We start from the raw sequence: 23,114 nt of genomic DNA, 5'->3' as shown, positions 1-23,114 counted from the left end.
CATCCCCTGACTTATACTTTTCAATAACCTTTTTTTCTGTCTTGCTCAGTGTTCTTTTGTCTTCATGGAGTAATGGGAGTCAGGAATACTGATTAACCAGAGACTGGACCTTCCAGACACAGGTGTCTGTATACTATCACTTGAGACACATTTACTTAAAAAGGAGTGAATATTTATGCAGCCACTTATTTTACACTGCATTTTTTATTTAATTGAAATTGCACTGTAAAAATCTGTTTTAGCTTTGACATAAAAAACCTTTAAAAGCCAATATATATTCACCATGATTGATTTATAAAATCAATAAAAGGGTAAAACATCCAAGGGGATAATTCTTTGTACAGGTACTGTATGTCATGGAAGTGGGAATTTCTTTGAAAACGAGGATGAGTTGGACCTGATTGTCCTGGTCCTACTTCCCCAGTGATTGCCAAAGCTGAATTTATTGTCTTTAAGGTTGTCCCTCTGTCTTTTTATCTGGGCCATCCTTGTTAACATGATATCTCAAGAACTATTAAATCTAACATGTCAAACACCAAGGTGATTACGCCTCATGTGTGTCCCTTATGTCAGCATATCTCAGACTTTACACACATGTCCACTCTGACTCACGGATGAACTGGTCAGATTGGAGGTCAATGGTCAAAGTGATTTGGTTTCATACTCATTTTATGCTTGTGAACATGAAACCTGGGGAAGTCTGAGGGTTCTTCCTCAATGTGTACAAGCATGCCGTGGTCAAAGTTTGAGGTTGTGAACCTGACGTTCATTCTTTGATAGTGAATACAATGCTGTAACAATGATATGAAGGGTTTCCTTACAAGTTTGAGATTCACAATTCATCACAGACCAGAAAATGTGAGAAGCAAGCTCGTAATATCTATGTTGACAACACTTCTGTAACATTTATAAGTCTATACTTAATCTTCTTCCATCATACTTCTGTGATTTCATTAATGTGAAAAGTGCTGGAAGTTATAATCTTCGCTTTGTGACTCAGTCACAAAATTTACTTTACTATCTGCTCTCAAAGTCCATCTTGAAAGTGGTCGAAGGAGTTTCAGGTATGCTGCTCCTGCAGCCTGGACTCTGCTACAGAAGACCTTATGTCTTGAGGAGCTGGTCTACATCTTTTTAAAGGCAGATTGAAAGCATTAGATGAAGAAATATCTGACTGTAGATGTTTTGTCTGATGACTTACTGCTCTGTGACTCAGGTTCTGTTTTTTTTTTTTTATGTCTGTCATTAATTGTGCCGTTACCTGTAGTGGCCAGCAAACTCCTGTAAATGAGAGTCTTAAACTCAGTTAGGTTGTCCTGGTTACATAAATTTGAATAAAATAAATAGCACTCCAATGGTAACACGTTCTCTCCAACTTTTTTTGTTCAGAAGCTTAAAAATTTACCGACATGAAAGTTTTAACCATCCTTCTTTTATGATCAGTTTTCTCAAGGATGCCTCGACAGGAAAAGATTGAGAAAGGCTAGATTAGACAAATCGATTAAACTCTGTTGTCAAGGAAATGTGTCTAAATGAAAGAACAGATAGTTGGAGTCATGTGCTGCCCTCTAGTGGCACAAGAAAATCTGGCATGGCTCTTCTCAAACAGAGGTCTTTCCATAATTTGATGTCCAGCAGTTACAAAAAGACAGTGCTGAATGATTTCTTTTTCCACTTTTATTGAAAGGAACTGTGTTTCCTTCAGTTATCTAAAAAAAGAAGCTTGGTTTCACGTTGCCATTACTGGAACATCACAAGGCCAAAACTGAGCTGTGTGTCAAATCATAGTTTGAATTAAAAATTTTGTACAGTACAATGTCAGTCTTTAAAAATAAAAACTGTTAACAAAAAAAGACAAGCAGACTCAGGTGTTCATACTGTGTGTTTGTCTGAGTGTATGTATGCTTATGTTTTGTACAGAGATCAACAGATAAACAACCGGTCAGACGTGCTCAGACACATGGACATGTACACCCCTATAGGACCACCAGTTAAGATTACATTCTTGTAGCGTTCAGTGTGTTTGAGCTTATCGAATCCTCTTCTGTTGGCGTGCACGGTAGATGTCATGTATGGGCGGAGCCACAGCTCCTTTGTCATCCTCCTCATCGGAGTCAGCGTTAGGCCTCTTGAGTGACTTGGCAGCAGCATGGTTCTCCATGGCTCCATTACCCTCCCCTCCTGCGTCAGGCTGTCTCCCAGTGATCAGCTCTACAGCAGCATCGACAGCTGTACAGACACAAAATACATCAGTAGCATGTCAAACAGTTAGCGAGAGAGATCATAAATAATAAATAGAAAAAGTCTGGGTTCATCTACAGTGCATCTTACTCTCAGGAAGTGTGCATCTCCTTAAAGTTTCCATGAGTTCATCCACTTGAACAAAGGGACCCTGCAGCAAGAGACAATAACAGACTCTTCATTCTGGTAAGAAGAAACGCTGCTGCTTTTATTCTATCATTACCAGTAAATAGAAGCATGATAGGATTAAGCTGCTGGGACTCACAGTGAAGCACGTAGGCGGAGGGAGCAGCTTCATGAGGACAACAGCAGCTGGGGGGACTGGGAAAACTCCACCAGGGACAGGGTGGAGACCAGGAGCTGTGGGCCAACATCAAAGATGGATTCTTTATTCACATTGTACAAATTGAAGAAAGAAAGTGGTGCAAAGACAAAGCAAAAACACAGGAGAAAAAAGAGAGAAGTAATGCAACAACAAAATTAAATTATAATGCTTCTGTGCCTCGCAATTGATATCTTAGTTATAAAGCTTGGGATTTGTTGCCACATTGAGTGGACTTTAATAGAAAGTCTCAAGAAGTCAAGGAGAACATACGAGCGAGGTGACGTGGCTGAAAGGGGATCATCTGGTTGGTGTCAGGTTTTGGGTACTCGGGTTTACGGTCTGCTTCATCCTTCAGTGCAGGCGCAGAGGGAGCCGCCACAGTTTCTGGAAGAAGGGCTGCCAGCTTGGTACGAGACACATCCTTCAAACAAAGCAGAGACAGGTTGGATATGACTTCAGCACCGACTGATGACAATTTACTGTCAAGTGTCAATCACAAACCTTGTATCCGAGGGCCTTGAGTTCACTCGTTGAGCAGGGATAGAGATCCATAAATTTGTATCTATCTACAAGCAAGGCTGTTTCTTTGCCCTCGTACTCGTCTTTAAAGGCAGAGAACCGCCTGCGCTCCACTTTCAGGATACTGGCCAGGTCTCCTATATTGCTCTCAAAAGCTAAAAACCGAGCCCAGATCTCACTGAAGAGGGAGAGAAAAGTAAAAATGTGTCCTCATCTTTATAGGCGTCTTAACATAAACTCCTAAAATACACGCACACACAAGAAATAAACAGAGCATTACCCTGACTTCTCTGGAGATAAGCTGCCTGAGGTGAGGACACGCTCAAAGAGAACTCTTGTGTTGTTGTCCTCTGATGAGAAAAGCAGAAAGGGGAAAAACAGGATTACACAATCAGATTTACTGATGCTGTTAAGAATATGAAATATTTCTTACATTCTGTGCATGAACCCTGCATTTTATTAAACATAACCTACCATTTAGATGTGAGAGGTAATCAATGTACGCCAGTATGTACTCTGGAATGTCACCGTATTTCTTCAAACCAAGCTCAAAAATCTTGAAGGCAACTGATTTATCCTGCAGAGAAAATTAGAAGTGTAAATAGACAAAGAATGTGGACAGTAAAATTGAGTAAGTTACAGCTTACCAACTCTAGAGATTTAATTCTTACTTTGCTGCAGTAGTACTCCATCAGAGCTGCTGTCACATACACATGGTGACGTGTGCGTGGATCCTCTCTGGCCTTTTTGAAGATGGTGCGGCCTGATTTGATTCCCTCAGCCCTCCTGGCAAACTTCATGTACTGAATGTAGACCAGCGTGGGGTCGATGTCCTCGATGGCCAGCAGTTTATTATAGATGCTGTGTACCTTCTCGTATTTCATGCGACTCTGGAGAGAAAGCATAACATGTCTGTTTATTAGTGTCTCTGTGTCTCAGGATTGATAGTAGGTTTGTGTTCAGTAAGCAGTGGGACGCTCACCTCTTCATAGTCAGCAAATGAAAAGTACAGAAGCATGTTTTTCTTCAGGAGAGTCCCGATGGCACGTTCGTAGATGTTGGCTGCCTCGTCACTAAACAGCTTGGAGTTGTTCATATCCTGGGAGAAAAAAATTAAAGAATAGAACACATTTTTAAAACTTTTGAGAATATTTTTTAATATTGATGATGGTTTCGAACATTTACAAGCTTTGTTCACACAAAAAATGAGTTTTCAAAAAAATGGTCAGGGTGAGCACGTATAATTTTTATTGACAAAATATTTCACTTCAACTTTATATGGACATTATCTGGCCAACCCCCTTGTGAGTTTTTGTTTTAAAATGCTGATTTCAGTGCAAATTGGCACAATGTTAAGAGTGACAACTGCAGATAATAAGGAAAAGGGAAGGGATGATGAAGTTTAAACATTTCATCATGCACTTAAAGGTTCTTTTGTTTATACTGTGTATTCAATTATTCATCTAACCGCATGCCACATATGAGGGACGTATGAGAATAAGGAACTGTGGAAGATTTAAAGGACAGGCTGTCCTGAAAGCTCCCACAAATTTTCAAAAGTGCACAGATGAAAACAGTGTGAAGTAGGGTTTTCTCTTACCCCCTTCTCTGCCAGCAGTTTGCTGGACTGCTCCAGGTACTGTGCTGCTTCGTACCAAATGTCAGGATGGTGGCCCAGCACCAGCAGGCACTGCTCATAAGCAAACATCACTGAAACACAAACACACAGCAGCACTTGAAAATCATTCATTACATACAGAACAAATGCGTCCAACCCTCATGCTTAGAAAAAAGTGTCAATCTATGCCATCTAGTGGTCACAATGCTGCACTCTTGTGTATCACAAAGGCAAAATAGTCACCTCTTTTTGTGATGAGTGTCTGGTCTTCTGTGCGTAGCGGGTTGCTTTTCTCCCACTGTATGTACTTCTTCCACATTTCCACCTGCTGAGCTTCCTGGGGGGAGTTCTGTGGAGGAACTGAGGGAGCATTCCTGTCCAACCCCTTCATCACAGTCTCATACTCCTGATTAAGACAAACCACAAAACAATCAATGTGAGTTTAAGAAGGCAGCCTGACATTTTCAAAAAAAAAAAAAAAAGCCAATTCCAGTGCAGACTGGCACTATTTAAAGTCTGACCTTTGCCACTCTCCTGGCATTCATGTAATCCCTACTTCGGTCTTCAATCATCTTTTTGGCGAGGTGCACATTGATTCCCTGTTTATAAAACAGACAAGTCAGTATAAAACTTTCATGTTCTCTCATATTTGAACAGCTTAAACAAAGCTATGACCCTGGCTGGGTCACTTACCTCCTCATATTTGCTATAATCTCTCCAGAGCTGCTCAATGTTGATCATGGGGTTCACACAGCCTCTCTGGTACACCCTCCGTACTGCAGTGATCCGCTGGTTCTCTGCATATGAGCCCACAGCCTCTCTAAAGATAACACAAGATGAGAACATGAGCATCCAGGAGCTGGGCTGGTGGAACTTCATAGTATGGATAGGATAATCACTTACACTCCTTTGAGGAAGTTGATGTAGTCAACCCAAATCTGAGAGAGGAGCGGATAGTAGTTAGGTGACACTAGTCAACACTGACTCTTACACAAGGGCCAATAAATAATTTAGATCCATGTACCTGGTAAGACATAATTTCCATGCCAATTTTATCCAGGGCAAAGTCATACGCCTGGGCCATCTTCTCTCTAAGGGTAAGAAATAAATGCAGAGCGTAAACATTCATTGTATGTAAAAGAGCAGCAGTATGAGAGTCTCATTATGCAGCATGTTCTCTTACTTGTAGCTGGGCAGTTTCCCTTTGGTCTCTCGAACATATGAGAGGTAGCATTTCCACAGGTCGATATGCAACACTTTCATTAGACATCTCTGAAACAACTATGGGGACAACAACATAAAAGTTCATTTAACTGAGACACAAGAACATACTTCCTGTACTGTTTGTGTTTCGCACAGAGATCCACCCATCCTTTTTGCATCACTGAGTTATGAGGCCCATGTGCCAGATTTTGGGGTAGATTCAAATGTTATTCAGCCCAGTTGTGCAGAGCACTTAAGTTACTCTGCTTCATTAAACAGACCTCAGATGTGGCCTACATTTTAGTGGACTCCTTCAAACCTATTAATACAGCAGAGTCTGGAGCTTGTTAGTGAGATTAAAACATCTTGACTGCAGTAATTTATATGTGAAAAACTAAATGCAAAACACTTAAATTATTTTTATGAGCAAACTCTATGAAAATTAATTCAGAGTTATAGCCCTGTGTATCGCAAAGCACAATTTACCATAATTTATTTTTGAATTTTCTTTAAAAATGTACCACCACAAGCAATTAAACAATACTTATGCTTCATCTATACAGCCTTGGAAGTAAGGTCTGCTCTTCATTTTAAGGAATGGTTTCTTTGATCTGAATCCCTTCTGTGATTGTTTTCGAAACTTGTTGTAAATCAATTTTCTAAAGTTTACCCCAGTAAACAAAGAGCATGTTTTAAGAACTGAAGAACTACACTATGAAGGCGATGCTTCACAGGTAAATGGCACTTACCTTTTCTACTTTGTCATAGTTTTTAGCCTTGATCTGTGAATAAAGAGTGTAAATGCAAAGTTATTTGAGCATCTTTTTGTTTTAAAAACATGCATCCATGCAAATGTGACCACTCACACATGTCTCACACACACAGGACCCTCATGATCAACAAAGTGAAATTCACACAAGAATGACATTTTAAAGAAGGGGTTTATTTTTCTGTAAAGACTGGACTATACAAACCCAGGAATACACCAGCAACCATGTGTTAAGACAGGAAAGCAAATATCAAAACACAGATATGAACAATTATTTTAAGTACAGAAGAAGAAGCAGAATTAGAGAATTTGTGAACAAAACATCAGCCTTAGGTGAGCATGTCTGCGTGGTAAACGCTGTTGCAGCACAGTGTCCCATTCTGGCTTTTGTCAGTGGTCTCACAGCACCCTCCAGTACAGACAGGAGAGGGTGTTGTTACTGTGGCAGTAGCACACTGGGCCTTTCCCATTGTTTTTACATGCATGGTCTATTCAAAGTAAAGCAGCAGAAGCAAACGAAGCTGGAAGTGATGTGAGAACAATAGTTTACCCAGCAGGTAAATATCTGGGCTTCTGCAAGGACCGACTACGGGGGTTCATTTAGTGAAACAGTCAGCACAAGTGAAGACTGAATTGCAGCCAGTTGGACTGGTTAGGCAACCGTCTGTCACAACAATCTATAACTGCATGTATGTGGAAGATGACCTATTGGGTTATACGCTTTGGTATACCAACACTGCTATGTTCTGATGCCCTGGACCTGTCTCATATTTCATGACTGCTCAGCTGTCCACTACAGAACAAAGATCATGCCCTCAGAAACATGTACAAACAAAAAACAACTACTCAGCTGTCTTTGGGAGCACTGGTCTGTAAAAAGGACTTTCTCATAAGAAAAAAAGCCACAAAAACAATTCAAGATAGAATATTCTTTTTAATAACCTGGTGTTGTACTCATTATATCCAAATTATCTTTCACTGTAAAAAAAAAAACATATATCCTCTCCACTCCTACAATAGAGGGAGATAGAAACTTGAAAACTCATTTCTTAAAGCTGTATCATTTTGTGGTTCACATGAATTTCAGCTTAAGAGCAACATGAGGGTACCTTTCATAGAAATAAAGTCCTGACCTGATCTACGTAACTTTCTCATTCACATCCCTGCAACAGCACATCTGACACACTAAACTTACACCTACAATAAATAAGAGATGAGCAACCAAGAGTCTGAAAAGTAAGAGAAGACCAGGTTTACTTTAACTGGTGAAAAGGTTTATTTTCAGTTAATCCACCTGCAAAATATCATGAAACACCCCAGATATACAAACGAGAGAATGCAACAGGTAAAGCACACTTTTAGCTAGTTCACAATGTGCAACATTTGGTTAAAACAAGAACAGTGTCAATTCATTGTGGTCATTCAGAAATCCCTGTTTATTCAACATGCAGTTCCATGTTCTATACTGAAATAGCTTATGTAACATGCAAGAGCTCTACAGCTTTAATGGCATGGTGGTTGCAGATATGTGCAGAAGTGTCTTTAAAGGAGCCACTGCTACATGTCTACATGCTGGCTCTAGTCTAAGTACCTTGTTACATAACTAGACCATGAAGGCCAAACTCTGCTACACATAGCTGCTAAGAACACGTGTCATGGCCCTTATCCAGATCTGAGAATAAAAAAAATCATATAATAGAAAAATAATGTAGTTATTTATTTGGATAAGAGTTAGACAACAGGAGTGAAATTGCAAAATCGCTATGACAAAAAAAAAACATTTTTCCAGCTGGGTTTGAGATCCACCTTTGTTTCCAGCTGCAGAAACTCAACTGTGATGCAGCAGGAATTGTAACGCCACAAATACAGGCAGAAAAACTGTCACATCCAATTTTCTTAGGAAAACAACTTTCATATGATCCTATCGCTACATGGTCGGTCAGTCTTACTGAATGTCTTTAACATGTTTTTGAAGCATATATTAGACCTCTCATGTAGTGAAAAACATCAAGGAGGTGAGGGAATTTTCTCACATTGAGCTGAAAGCTTCTCTGTATGCGAGGTAATCCTGATGGAGCTGTACTAAAAGTCTTGAAGAGACTTGCTACAATGTGTCCTGTGTGCAACTCTTACAAATGTATAGAAAATCTGAAGACAACACTATTAGACAAGCATGAGTCTACACTTTATTTGATGGGTTTTTATTTTTTGGAGAAAATAAAAAATATAAACAATAGCAAAGGTAAGATCTTTTTGGGGTTGTGGGGTTTTAGACTTTGAAGGCTACATAACAGTACTTACCTAATAAGGTGGATTACTATGACATGCAATGAGCTGAAGTCGGCTAAAAATACTGTATTCCTTAGAATATGTAATATTAGAACAGTTTATGTAGAGCTCTATGCAGTTGGGGCAAACTAGTGTCTTTGGTTGGGTTGAAGTTCAGTTGAGGTTTACCAATGATGATTAGGGTCAACTAATAAGTGATGAGAATCATAATGGGTTTAAGATGAGCATTAAGTTAACATTAAATATTTTTATTTTATTGCTTTCTACAATCATAGTATAATGAGTTCCTTATTCCCACCCAGTAAATGTCTTTAATTTCCATGATCTGTGCTTTCAGGGTTCCTGCACACTTAAAAAGAAAAAAAAAAAGAAAAATTAAGAAGTTTTTAGAGCTCTGGAAGACTTCAATTGAACAAAAACAGATAAAATAAATGAAAATCATGTAACATTTTTGATTAACTGGGCCTTGGCTGAATTTACTGGTTAAATTCACTTCTAAGGAAATGTCAAATGGTACAGGAAATTATCTGGTAGAAAGCGCCTGTATTCGATGATTTTTTTTTTTTTGGGCATATCTACTGCATCTATTCTGTAAGTATTCTGTATAGTGTTATGTTTCACATGGTATAGCAGGCTTGCAATATTAAACAACACAAAAAAATGATTTTAATCAATTTAAATTTGCCAGAATACAAAGAAAAGTGCCTTCTAAAATTAAGACCTCTCACTGGTAAAATAAGAGGCTTTGTTATTTTTTATGGCCTTAAATTTTAAAAGTCCAATTTGAGACTTTTTTAAGACTGCTATTTTCTAATTTTCCTTTCACGCCAAACACAAAGCACTTAAAATTAGGGAATCAAGAAACTGGACTTTTGCAGTTATTCTATATTTACCAATTCATTTTAGCCAATACCAATATATAAATGCTGTATAAACCTGAAACTTAAAATGTACTTTTAAGTTGGAGTATGAAAAAACAGGAAATAAAATTCAGTCCATAGAATACACTTTAAAAGTTTGAGAAAGTGGGATGAAAAATGAAAAGGCCTCAGCTGACGTAGGCCTCTTGGTCTTTGCTAAAATCTCCACAATCTTATTTTACACAGGACCAATATTTTAGTATCTGCCAATAAAGTAATCTATTATTAACTTTCTAAGGAAAGATCTGCCAATACCAATATCATGCTAACATTGTGCGCCTCTTTTTAAAAATCTGTATTTCATTAAATTTCTCCTTATACATTATATATTGGGGGTACAACATATTTTGAAATAGATATCTGAAAAAACATTGAAATCATTTTAAATCTCTATATGTGACACCTGTAAGAAATATGTGATGGATGTGAATTAATAGCACTTTAATTTTCTTTATGCAGTTCTTTTTGACTTTTTTACATGCTAGAAGTAAAACCTTTCTGATTTTATACAAACATTTATGCTGGCTTTCTATCGCTTTTCTCCTGGGGTGTCCTCATTTTATAATGGCTAATGGATGTTTGCAGCATGGAGACATTGATATTCTTGAGTAAATTATTTAAGGACTTTTTGAGAAGCCTAGAATGGACGGATATGCTAGTTCTCTACAGTAAATGGTGCACTCCTTAATCTGAGTGGGGGCAGCTAAGGGTACGGGGAGAAGGGCTAGCAACCCAACAACAAACAACAAACAACAACCACTACAACCTCAACATACACCATCATTCAGCTCACATCCTAGAGAGGATGATTTCACAAACTACTCTGTGAACGTTAAACTAAATGCTAACTATAGTGAAAGTTTTGTAAAACTTGTCGCGAGCACCGTGTTTAACTTGAACTGCAGTGATCATCTATAGAGGTGGTGGCATCACAAAATGCACTTCACTCAGGTTAGAAAAATGATTATGTGCAGTGAATGATCCTTCCTATAAATAGCTGATGACACAAAGTACAGCAAAGCCTGTTGATGGCATCAAGGCAGATGGGAAAAAGTCATATATTTAAGGGGGTGGGGAGAAATGTCTAACGGAAAGGATTGTTGGGCCACAAAACATGTTTGTTTATAAAATGACCCGAAAGAAATGACACAGGAGGCAATAAATTGACACGACAAGTGAACAAAAGGCTAATGCACTCCAATACCATTAAAAGTGTTTTAATACTGTTGCAGACCAAACATGCAACAAATGCACTTTACCCCATTTAAATATGATGCAGAGAATGTGCAGATATTTTTTTTTAATCCTGGAAACATAAGAACTTTCTGAAAAGAAAATGTTAGAGTGAAAATCTCCTTTTTGTGTTCAAAGGCACAATTCTTGATGAGTCCTACAAGAGCCTGACAAATTAAACTCGATGCATTAGCCCACATTTTTACTATTCACGTCTTTCAATTGTGTGGGACATTCCTAGCAAAGTTATTCCTTGGACTGTGAAAGTTTCTGTCATATTGTTAATCACTTTAGAAGTTAATCTCAGTGTCTTGCTATATGAAAGCACTGCCAGCCTCATGATTTTAATCAAGAATTGTGACTTTAAACGTTATTCAAGTAAGACATATTGCTTGTGTGAAAATCACAATGTTGATCGTGTTAAGAAAATTCCCAGCCATGCACACTGAAGAAAATAAAAATTATTAACCTCAGCTTCAATGAACAGTTTCCAGAATCTGCCAGAACTTGGGAACTGTGTGACAAGTCGCTCATATGTCTTCCTTGCTTTATCTATGGGTTGGTTCTAAAGAAGGATTCAAGTACAAATCATACTATTACTCTTTTAAATGAAGCAATCAATTTGATTAAAAAGACTAGATACTTTATATCATTTTTATCACATTCAACCCCCCACCCGTGTTCCCAGTTTGCTTAACCCCAGGAATGCAACTCTGTGTCACTAAACCTGTGCTTCTCGAATCAGAATGCTCCATGCGTCAAGGTCATATGGGTTTTCTTCCAACTTCTTCTCTGCTTTCTTCACCTTCTCTGGAATATACTCTGCTGCAGCCTGAAAGACAAAGACACAAGGGAAAGGGGTTATACCACTGAATTACCTGCAATACACTAAGGTGCGTATGGAACAGATGTACTGGGGGCCTATGGCAGCACAGTTCAAACATCAGAATGGCATAAGTAAAGCACTTCCAGACTCATCTGAGCCACATGTTACTAAACTATTCTATCCCAATTACTCATATTTTAAACTGAAAAGTTGCTATCTATTTGCGCCATTTAGGCAGTTTGCATGTATTCAAGTGATAGCAAACAAGGAATTACCCAAAACGGCGTGTCCTTTTCTTTTAGTTGACATTGTATCGATATTATTTATTATTGCGATATTTAAAAAACACAGGTACCATGATAACCTCCGGTTAAATATCCCTCTATAGTGCGTGTCTCGGCTGCTAGCCACAACAGTCTAATGGTAACTCTAGTAAACACTCTGAACAACTCTCATCACCGACTAGCTATACAAGTTTACGCATTTAACTAGGACTCGCAGTTTAGTCACTTCACCTAGCAAAGTAAATCATGCGAGACATGATAATTCGGCTCAAAATGTTGACCATGTACGTAGCAACTAAGCTAACACTAGCGTTAGCCAGTTAACATGGCGTACGACAGGCGAAACTCGAATTTCTACAACAAAGCCCAGTGAATAAAATCGCCACGTCATCGAGTATTACTAACTGGATATCGTGTATTAATTACAGACATAACTTAGAAACATCAATACAGTTCGTCTGGTAGTATTTTAGATCCAAAAATTACACATAAGCGCATAAGTAAACGTTAGCCTGCTCCTCAGCAGAGCGGCACGTAACTACCTGATCGGCTGTTCCCTCGGTGGACATGGCTGGAAGAGCAATGTAGGTTATAACAGGCAAATGTTATATCAATACGTCAAACGTTGAACTTTAAACGTATTGGAGAAGTTTAAAACGACTAAGTTGTCAACATAGCTTCGATGAGGTCGATCACATTGCACTCAAACTATGGGTTGCTCGATGGCTGGCCAGTATCGCAAAATGGCGTGAGGCCCGTTTTCCGCTCCGCCAAGAGCTAGAACAGCAACACTTCCGGCGTGAACTCTTCAGAATAAAACATCAATCCTCATCAAACTTGTTCGACTAAAACATAATGAATTACAAGAGCGCTTATTGTTTATGTTGCATTTTAATACAATGTATTCTGACGTTATTCACGAAATTGCGACTCTAGTAGGTACTGCACATGACTCGTGCCGTTTCGACTGGCTCACTTTTTGTTGATAAAGCAACCGGTGTTACCGTTTGACGAGGTAATATATTCATTAACAACTGAGAGGTTATCTAGGATTGTGTTGAAAACTTCAGAACTCTCACGAAAGCCTCTTTGCCTTTTTTCATCGTTATATTTTTAAAAATAACTATTAATACAGACTGATTTGGCTAAAAGTCGCCACTTAACAGGGTGACTTGTTTAACAGAACACCTGTCCACCTACATTGTGAACGGCTTCCTTCATGCGGTATTTCACCTTTAAAACCATTTATGGACCTACCTTACGTTTATCAAATAAGCAAATATGCTCTGAAGAGGTGTGTAATGTTTATACAAGTGAATTTTACTCATTCAAATACTGCATATGAAGTCTGTAATTCCGGCCATGGCAGTCTCTTACGCACAAACTGAGACCTTACTCATATTTGAAACAATTTTCCCAGTCAGAGTTTTACTCATATCTAGCCTCGTTGTACGTATGTCTAATACTTCCTTGTCACAGTGACTAAATATGTTACAAACATGATAAAGGCTTGTTTTGTGCTGTCCACTGCTGGTCGTCATGCCTGGCAGTAGGGGGAGACATATGACAGCAGCCGCCAGCGCGCGCTTGCGTGTATCTGGTCAACAACCCCAAACAGACCAGAGCAAGGGATCACGGAACTACTGCCAGCTCATACCTGATCAAGCGCATTTTTCCTTTTCTACAAAGAACAACTCTCATTTAGTCCGTGCCTTATGCTGAATATGATCGCTCTTTTGTTGCACTGTGACACGGAAAAGAAGATATTTGCAAACTATTCTGAGGTTGTTTGGTTGAATGTTTGTTGACCAAACAATAGTGGAGATAATAAGAACAAAGATCCACGAGTCTGTCAAAGAAAAGGTGCGCTCTTTCAGTAAACTGTGGGTTGCAGGTCCTGCTTGGGGACAGTGTTTTAGAGTTTTCCACTTTGTCACTGTTGATATGTCTAACGGGGTAAACTGAGCACAGCTGACACAGACCAGACAAGGAGTGGCAACACAGGCTATCCCAGCTCTCTAGGAAACACTCCTGCGTCTTCAATGGGAAGCTAAAGAAGCTTATAGGAGGTTGTACCTGGGGGGCTTCCTGTATTCCCGTCACAGCTGTGTTTACTAATGACGCACCAGCTTAGACAAGAGGAGTTCACACCTGTTTTCCAGCTGACCAGTCCTTGTTGTTTGGCGTTTGTGATTGGGGTGGCAACTGGAGAGGAATGAGGAAAGACAAATACCTTTTGGTGGATTAGGTTACAGCTGGTCTTCTCAGACACTGTGAGCTTATGAGCTGCTTAGTTTGTCAGCTGGGGGCCCTGACTGTCTGAGCAGTCAGTCTGTGCTCCCCATAATTTCCTTAAGACCCCTCTGCTGTCATGGCCACACAGTAAAGATGAAGTTACTCATCTTTTATGATATGACTCTATTGTTGTTTTATAAAGCGTCCCAAAGAAAGATGTATGATGTTAATATACTTAAATCTTAAATGGACTCAAGTTCACTTTTGACAAAATATAGAGGCAATTTGATTTTTTTAAATTGGTAATTCACATGCCTCTTATTTTAATGCCCAATATTCACTCCATTACCTCTCTATTAGTACAGATTAAGTCTTTATGACACTTTACTTTGATGCTGAAACTAGGTTTCGTTTAATTAACTGGCACCTGACAACATAGCTGGAGAAGTGCCATTGAGCAAGGTACTGAACCCACAACTGCTCAGACAAATGTACGTGTTCTTTCTTCTCACTCTGAAACTTTTTCATATGTTCATATGTTCCGGTTTGTGCATGTATGAATTTTTGGCCAGTGTGTTCATTGTATGACAAAACTAGTTTAAATTTGAGGACTGATAGAGTAAAGAATAAACAATATATTCCTCTAAGGAGATTATCTGGAAGAGAAAATTGTCTTATCACCACTGTTTCTCTAATCTTTCTCAACTTGCAGAGGAGAAACATGCGGAATGATTATTAGATATGAGTAATAAAAACCTTTAATATGTGTTGTCCAAAACACATGTATATTGCTGCTCTTTTGATTACGGTTCCATTTGCCTAAATACACCGGAAAAAAACAAGTATTGTCATAAGATATCCTAAGCCATATATTTTCTCAATTTCTGAGCTTGTCAGATTCTATAAAACATTGTCCGCATTGTGTTATAGTGTGTTATACTTAAGTTTACAGCATGGCATTGCATGTGCTGTCTTGCCTCTAAAGCTCGGTGATCGACTGCTCAGGTCTCGCCGATGCCGTCAGTTCACAAACATTCGTTTGCAGTTGCTAGAGACAAGGGACATGTTAGAAACTGGCAGGGCCGCGGAACAGCACGTACAGACGGGGTAACGGACACCCTTTCAGAGATGGGCTACTTTGCCCAAAGAGGAAGGAGACGATTTTAAACTGTGTACCTACGGCCTGGGCTCGGTGTGGTGTTTCTGGACGCGCATATGCAGGACTTATTTAATGTTTAAAAATGTGGGAGATGGTGTCGTTACCGAGCGCGAGCTCTCCCTTCCTGTCGTCTAGGACAAGATGGCAGCAATGCAGGCGAACTGTACATGGTATGGATTTATAAGTCCATAACATGTTCAGAGAAGCCCTGGATTATACTTATAGTGACTCTATGTGAAGGTAAGCAGTGAAAATACGAATGTCAGTAGTTATATTTGTTGAGTTTAGCGTTTGAAATGATACTTTAAATGTGACGTAATGCAAAGTCATAATAACTTAGTAGCAAACTTAGCTAGCGAGCTTTTGGCTGTATATGGTTTGAACATTTGCTTCGTACGCAGCTTGCGCTGTCAGCACTTCTTAGTAATTACCAATAGTAAATAATTTTCATCACAGCCAATACCGCAGTGATGTTGGCTGTAACTACGAACACATTCTCACAACATAGTCCCTTGTGTTAGCTATTTATGCGTTGTTTAAACATGTTGCTCATAACGTTGGTAAATTGTTGCAACACGAACCCACCCTCTATGGTTAACATGGACCGACGGAGATAACTTCTCTAGTCTTTATTACTTCCTGAACATTTTGCTTCGATTAAAGCGACCTATCAAAATCTGGTAAGACAGTGTTATACTTAACAGTCGTTGCTAATAAAAACAAAATACTGTTTTTGACGTAGGAAATTAAATATGCTGTGTTATGTCTATTCAGAGTTATAACTTGGTGTCAGTTAATCACTCCTGCTATAATTTAAACGTTTTTAAGCAACACTGGAGCTCTTTTAATCATGTGTTTATCGTGTGTTGAACCTCAACGCCCTGTCAGAACGGCGACATAAAATTAGCTCGTGAAGCTAGCTGGCTCAGCCTGCATTCACGTGCTCTTTATGCTCGGACTTTCCAGCAAGAAAAAGTAGTTTGTTTGACTTCGGGATGTTTACGAGTGTTGAGTTTTAATGTGAAAACAAAATGGGCTCATTAAGAAGAAGTTCGGCTATACCTCAACTTTTAAAACACAAGTTGTCGAAAACAACTAACGGTACCAAAGTTATACCTTGCTCAGATTGACAAATGAGAATTAACGTTGATCTATAATACCTCAGTTTGGAGTGAAAGCTTCCCTCTTAAGCCAACCAAATTTTCTGTCCGTTTTTCCCCTTTCTCCATCTTGACAATCTGACATTCCTAATTGTTTTGACTTATTTGAGCCTTCGCATTAACTTTCCTAATCGAAGCCCAATTTTTCCGTTGCCACGCGAATGCACGATAATATCTGGCTGGCCCCTTTCAGGGTGGAAACTAAAAGCAGCCCCTCACTTAATTCTGGTCACTTTTCCGTTTCTTTTTTTTACTGCTACATTTTTGGTAATGTTTTTTATTGGCTCATAGACTTAAGTTGCAGCGAGTTACACCTATATTTGTGTTTTAGGCTTAAAGAAATGTTCCCTTTGCTCGGCCTACCATGTCAGCTTAGCCAGTCTGGCTGACAGAAGACAGTAGCACATGACATGCAACAGATTGTAGTAAATTGTGTTAGAGCTCTAACACAATATACTTATATATAAATATATTGGACTCCCACCACAATACAAGCATTTGTAAATTGTTACGTCTTAAATGAGAGGTGAAGGGTTAATAGTTAAGCTCCTGGTAGAAGTATCCAATATATGATCGCTTTTGCTAGCTGTAAACGTGGAAAGGAGTGAAGTGAATTTCTTAGTCCACTTAAATCTCACCACAGTAGGGAAACTGAAGAGGAAAGAATTCAACACACTGTGGCCTTTAGACTTAAACTTGTTTGTAACTTTGTGCCATCTTGTCTATCATATGTGCTTGTAGCTTTTTTTCTTTGTTGATCTGGTTGGAACAATGAAAGGAAATATTAGTAACATTTCTTTGGCATTTTTATAGTGCTGAATAAAACCATTGTCACAGCAGACTTAAAGGGGAACTTTCCTGATTTAGTTCTTGATATCAGATCAAAGGTCACAGATTATTCTGACTGTTTTGTTGGATTATAAAAACACACCTTTAATGCAAAGTCTAGAGAGGCAAGGGTTTGCCTAGATCCAGCCCAAGTTACATAATATTTTAAATGATTTATCATGTACAGAATTACCTGGTATTAGAGTTTCACACCCAGTTGTCTCTAAAAAAATGTTGTAGTTTTGAACCAGTTAGAGCCAGCGAATACACACTGAGTACAGTACTGTAATGTTTGTGTAATTCCCCTTTGTGTAGATTCTTCTGTCTGCTCTACATGTGTCACATTCCTTGTCTTATCAGGAGAAAGGCCATATAAGCCAGGTTGTGGGGAATAATGATAGCAGTAATTCCAGAAGAAAGTATGTACAGGTAGACTAGTAAATAAACAGTGTAGTAAACAATGTTGTCCAAACAGTATTAGTGGGTAATTGTGACCGTTGACAGGGGCGTGTAATCAGTAAGGCTTTGGTATGTATGTCAATGCCACACAGATCTGCTATACTTTGGGCAGTTGGTTATTCTTATTACATTGTGGCCAAGTTAATGACTATGTTTAAAGTGATTCCATTTTAAAGTAGGAGCACAGACTCAAAGTAATAAACATAACTAAATGAGCCAGAGCTTATCGGACAACCACCATGACAAGAAGATATTGTGTGGTTAGTTTCATGAATCATAAAGTGCTGGGTGGAAAATATCCAATATCACAAGCAGTAAACATCTGTTCCAGCACACAGTACAGTTCATAATTACTTTTATCCATCCAGTGATCTGGTCAGAGCCCTGGATTTTTAATAACGTGGTAGATGCTTTTGTTGTGAAACCGGTGAGGGAAAAATACCAGGTATAAGCTAAAACAGCTCACTGTGCCACTGTGTTCAGGGCTTGTGTAATGAAAGGTGTAACAGCTTGTGTGGCTCTATCGTCAGCACTATGCTGATCGATAAAAGTGCTTGTTGAGACGTGTAGTATTTCAGCATGCATTGCTTGATGACAGCTGTTAAAACACCGTAGAGGGGAAATACTGGTTCCTTTGAATATGAAATGGTTGACTTTGATATTTCTGTCTGAGCATTGGTGTGTGGGTTTTGAGAGCATACTGATGAAGTAATGTGCTTTGTATATATATTTTGATACACTCACATAAGATGACTCCATTTGTAAGCAGCAAAAAAGTCTTCACAGAAACACAAATGCCTGCATTCTGTTATTATGTAATCAGTGAGTGACGTTGACAAACTGTCATTCCTTTTTTCTTCCTTGATATCAGCAGAAACTATTCCTTTAGCTTAACAGTCCTCTGTATAGTGCACTGTCTATGTGAATGAGCTTATCCAACTCTGAGAATACTTGTAAATGATAGTTGTAAGTTCACAGTCCAAATACCATGTGGTCACATGTCTGAGAAAATAGAGGGCCTTTTTATCTAATGTGCAGGGAACATCATGTTCATGAGACACACGTGTGTGCAGTGAGGTTATTGGACTGTGAATGTAGACTGAAACTTCTGCTTGATGTTTAAGGGATTGCCAAAACAGGAAGATTTCGGTTTCAGGAACAATCTTTTATTATCTAGAAGAGGCATGCAGCCATATTCTTCTAAAACAAGCTAATTATTAGGAAAACAAAATACTGTTTTCATTGCATATTCTGCCTGAAATGCTGTTCTTTTTTTGTTAAAAATGTTTTGATGTCCGAGCAAAATCCCTGGCCATTTCTGCTCCAACATTAACAGCTAACCCTAAAAAAGTCTGAATTTTAGAATATGACTGAACAACCAGAATTTCCAATGGTACGAGAAGTAATATCAAAAGAATTTTTAGCTTGTTTGTGTTTACAAACACAAAATCATGAAATCTGTGCTTTTGAAAAATGTGTTAATTAAGAATTAACCATCTTTCATGTTCTTTGTTCTATATTCTGTTTGCTTTTTGTGCAGACAGCAGAGCTGCCTAACAGAACGCATGATGTAAGGTGAATATATCATCCAAGCTGGTGTCATGATTATCCAGCCTATGACAAAGTGTGATGCCTAATGCATCTGTTTTGATATTCTGTAGGATGGTAAACATTAATAGCTCTCATGTTTCTGAGTCTTAGCTGAACTGATCACAGCAACCCTGTTTCAGATTCAGCTGTGAAGTCAAACCACATGGCTATGAATAGTTCCTACAGCTGTGGAGGACGTGTGTATGTATAAATGTATGCAGCACATCACTCTAGCATCCTATTGCCGCTTTACTTTTGACTAATACAGAAGATAACAAGAACCTGTGATGAAAATTGTCGTTTCAGCTGCTCCTGTTTAACAAGACGGAAAGTTTACTCTTTGTTTTGTTTGTTTATTTTCTGTACAACATGGTGAGACTGCTATCACTTGCTCGTCTTGTCACTTATTACTATTACATCTGCCGCTTTGTACCATTTGTTCATCATGAACAGGTGTTAAGTGTTTATTTTCTTCACAATTCAAATTTGAGTTGTCAGGTTCAAAAGTTCAACTGCAAGCAATTACTTAGCAGCTCAAGGTTGCTGGAGAGCCTCTATAGCTTTAAAGGTAATATGAAACTGCAGGAGGAGCCTCATGGCTAACAGAGGGAGTGTTCAGCTTCAGATGGTAATAATAGCTGCAGCTGCCATTCTTTGGCCTTTGAAACAACGGGGCCTGTCTACTTTACTTCCTTGGGTCAGGGTTCTCTGCACCATTTACTGATTGCATTTATGTGGCCAGGGAAATTAACTGATGGCCAAGTTACGTTTTGTTTTAAATCGGATTTGGGTGTTGTATAACACTAAGCTGATATTCAGAGCTAGACATCTTGATTGCTCAATTGGTGACAGTTTCCAATTGCTGGCTGCCTGTGGAAACATAAACCTTGTTCTCCATCTCCAGACCAGTGAATTAACATCTCCAGTCCCCTGGCACTGACAGGAAACTCATTTTATAAACGTGGTATTTCTTGTGGAAAATTACTGAGCTTTTATTCAACTTGGGCCATGTTTTCCTCTTTGTAAACAATCCCTAGCAGCACAACAAGTACATGCTTGCTGATAGAGGTTGTTTACAGAGTGCCTCCATATTGCAAGGCTACAGTCCTTTAAGTTTCTGTTTTGTGAATTACATTTTAAAGAACATTTTGAGGCAGAGTTGCCCTCACTCAAGGGGACAGTATTGTTATTTATTTTACTTTCAACTATGGCATGGTTTAGAAATACGGAGGACAAAAAGATAGCTTTAAAACATGCATAAGCTTTTTTTGAAATACAGATGTGTATATTTGGCAGTGATATCGTCAGCTAAAGGGTGCTGTACAAAAGCTAATTGCAAAAATTGATACCTACTGGGGACGGGCATTTGGAAGAAACCTGCCAACTCGATCATCTATAATGTTAACAATCAATTAATTGATTAATTGTTATGTATGTGTGAAAACATACATACATGGGCATATAGATAAATAACATTTCCCTAACAAACAAAAACAAAAAACAATAACAAAACAGGTAGCTAATGAGTGTGTTTCTCAATAATTTATTTTCACCCTTCGAAAGCCTAGGGCTCTTAAACATAAACAAGGAATGGTCCCACTCACAATGTCATGACGGTAGATATTGTTGTGCAGTGCAGAGTAAGATGTGTTCAGTCTCTTTAGTAAATACCAACATCAGATTGACTAAATTCCTGTGATCGACCAAATTCTTAACGACCAATTAATCAATCATCGATGTATTGTTCCCACCCCTAATACCTGCAACACTGAATTGATTTGAAATGTCCCAAAGTATAATTTTTTAAACCATCTTCATTTTATCCTAAGTATATTTTCACCAGCAGCCAGTTTGAGTTGATCAAACCTGCTGCTGGTATTTTTCTCCTGTACAGCCTCTCTTCCCTCCTTTGTTTGCATTAGCTGCAGGGGGGGTGTTTCTGTCCTGGCCTGTTAGTAGCATCAGTAAAGTATAACTGTGTCTTGTATTGCCCGTGGAGCAGTAAGTTATTCAGCCTGTACTGTTTTCACTAAGAAAAGCATTAGGATTTACATTCCTCTGCTTAAGAGGAAGAATGATTCGACATACTGTATGATAAGCCTGCTAAATAAAAGTGCAGAACTTCAGGAAAAATTCAAATGCATGAGCTCACATTGTGTACCAGCACCCAGAGTTAAAATAAGTAGAACAACAGCCAACAACTGCTGACCATCACTTTAGGGCCAAAACTGAAGGGACAATGAAAATGAAAGGTCTGTTTCATTTCAAAGACTGGTGACAGTGTGATGAGTGGCTTTTTGTCAATTTTGTTTGTGGTTGTCATAATAAATGTTAAAAACTTCGGCCTGCTTGTTTAATTTTCATAAAATACATATCTGCTTTGTATGTTTTTGACATAAAAAATAGTTTTCAGTTCGACGGCCACACATTCAGCTGAAAGTTACGACTCAACACAGTCACTGCTTAAACTGTAACACCTGCTCTCCTACAGCGTCATCAACAGTACTTTAGTATTATGCCGTTTTTCTACTGCTTTTTGATAAATATTTAGTTATATGACTTAAGCCAAGGTATTTTAATGAACTAAAACATGTTAAGCATAAATAGATGTTTTGTTGTAGTTTTTCCTCTCTGTATTTACATTCCTGGAGGCTAATCAGCTGCTTGAAAGTTTACAAATTTGAAAGTATATGATCTCAAATACATTTTATTGTGCTTTTTATTGTCAGATGATAATTAGCAGCTTCTTAGTGGACAGTAGGTTGGACTAGATACTGAAATAAGCACCTTCTTTAAAAATTTGGGATGTTTTGTGAACTGTGAATCCGTTTGAGTTGAAAAATTGATGTTGAATTGAATTATGTCCTCTGAATCAAAGTCAACCCTGCATCATGAGATACTGAGTAGTCCTACTATGAATGTTCCACCAGACTTGGGGGCAGAATGCTCTTGGATCATTCCACAGTTGTCTTGGGTGTGTTGTACATACCTATGACCTTCTGGGTGCAGTTCTTGCTTGGAACCCATTCTTAAGCTCTCAGCATGCTCTCTGAGGAAATATTCTACACCTTTAATGACAATGTGTGCCAGGCTCCTCTACCTGATGTGAAATTACACAAATTGTGCTCTCAAGTTGCCATTACTCCTCACATTGTGGTGGGACAAATGTACAGTCTTGCCATGAAAAGGCCAGGAAGTATGTTTTTTTAACTGTTGCTGTCATTGGTTTTAAAATTGCTCTGGTGATTGCTGTTGTGGTTTTGAATGGAAGCAAAAAAGAGGACGATTTCTTTATTGTGCATCAACAAGCCAGTTGCCAACACTCAGCCATGTGCAGTTGGCCTGACAGCAAACTGTGATGTTTCAGATTAAGAGAGAGGCACATGATGGATAATTGCACTGCTTGTGAGTGCACGCGCACATTTAGAGAGCCTGCTGTGAGAAGTGTGTCGCCAT

At 38.7% G+C, this 23,114-nt stretch overlaps 2 protein-coding genes across 2 annotated transcripts in view; one reads left to right on the top strand and one right to left on the bottom strand.

Annotated features, from left to right (window-relative positions):
* Nucleotides 1-1,648: 1,648 nt before the first annotated feature.
* On the bottom strand, nt 1,649-12,994 carry cstf3 (cleavage stimulation factor, 3' pre-RNA, subunit 3). The gene is made up of 20 exons (XM_041783578.1): nt 12,770-12,994; nt 11,845-11,949; nt 11,587-11,682; nt 6,656-6,688; nt 5,887-5,984; nt 5,728-5,794; nt 5,607-5,641; nt 5,397-5,523; nt 5,225-5,302; nt 4,947-5,109; nt 4,686-4,795; nt 4,068-4,184; nt 3,757-3,975; nt 3,560-3,662; nt 3,366-3,435; nt 3,068-3,263; nt 2,837-2,987; nt 2,507-2,601; nt 2,332-2,392; nt 1,649-2,229 (listed from the first exon to the last, which is right to left on the bottom strand). The coding sequence occupies exons 1-20, from the start codon at nt 12,794-12,796 to the stop codon at nt 2,030-2,032; spliced, it is 2,151 nt and encodes a 716-aa protein (XP_041639512.1). The 5' UTR covers nt 12,797-12,994; the 3' UTR covers nt 1,649-2,029.
* A 2,526-nt stretch (nt 12,995-15,520) lies between these two features.
* Nucleotides 15,521-23,114, top strand: part of hipk3b (homeodomain interacting protein kinase 3b) — a 57,918-nt gene continuing 50,324 nt past the window's right edge. The window contains exon 1 of the mRNA XM_041795129.1: nt 15,521-15,861. Coding sequence (XP_041651063.1) covers nt 15,789-15,861 — 73 coding nt within the window. The 5' untranslated portion in view covers nt 15,521-15,788. The remainder of the gene's footprint in view (nt 15,862-23,114) is intronic.

This window comes from Cheilinus undulatus, linkage group 1, assembly GCF_018320785.1.
Source record: "Cheilinus undulatus linkage group 1, ASM1832078v1, whole genome shotgun sequence".
Classification (NCBI taxonomy): domain Eukaryota; kingdom Metazoa; phylum Chordata; class Actinopteri; order Labriformes; family Labridae; genus Cheilinus; species Cheilinus undulatus.
The sequence above is the reverse complement of the archived record's forward strand: the minus strand, read 5'-3'. Positions and strand labels throughout refer to the sequence as shown.

Coding starts and splice junctions, on each gene's coding strand:
- cstf3 (XM_041783578.1), bottom strand. CDS start 12,796: ATGTCCACCGAGGGAACAGCCGATCAG. Junction 4,796..4,946: donor GACACTCATCACAAAAAGAG/GTGACTATTTTG, acceptor TTTGTGTTTCAG/TGATGTTTGCTTATGAGCAG. Junction 2,393..2,506: donor CTCCGCCTACGTGCTTCACT/GTGAGTCCCAGC, acceptor CTCTTGCTGCAG/GGTCCCTTTGTTCAAGTGGA.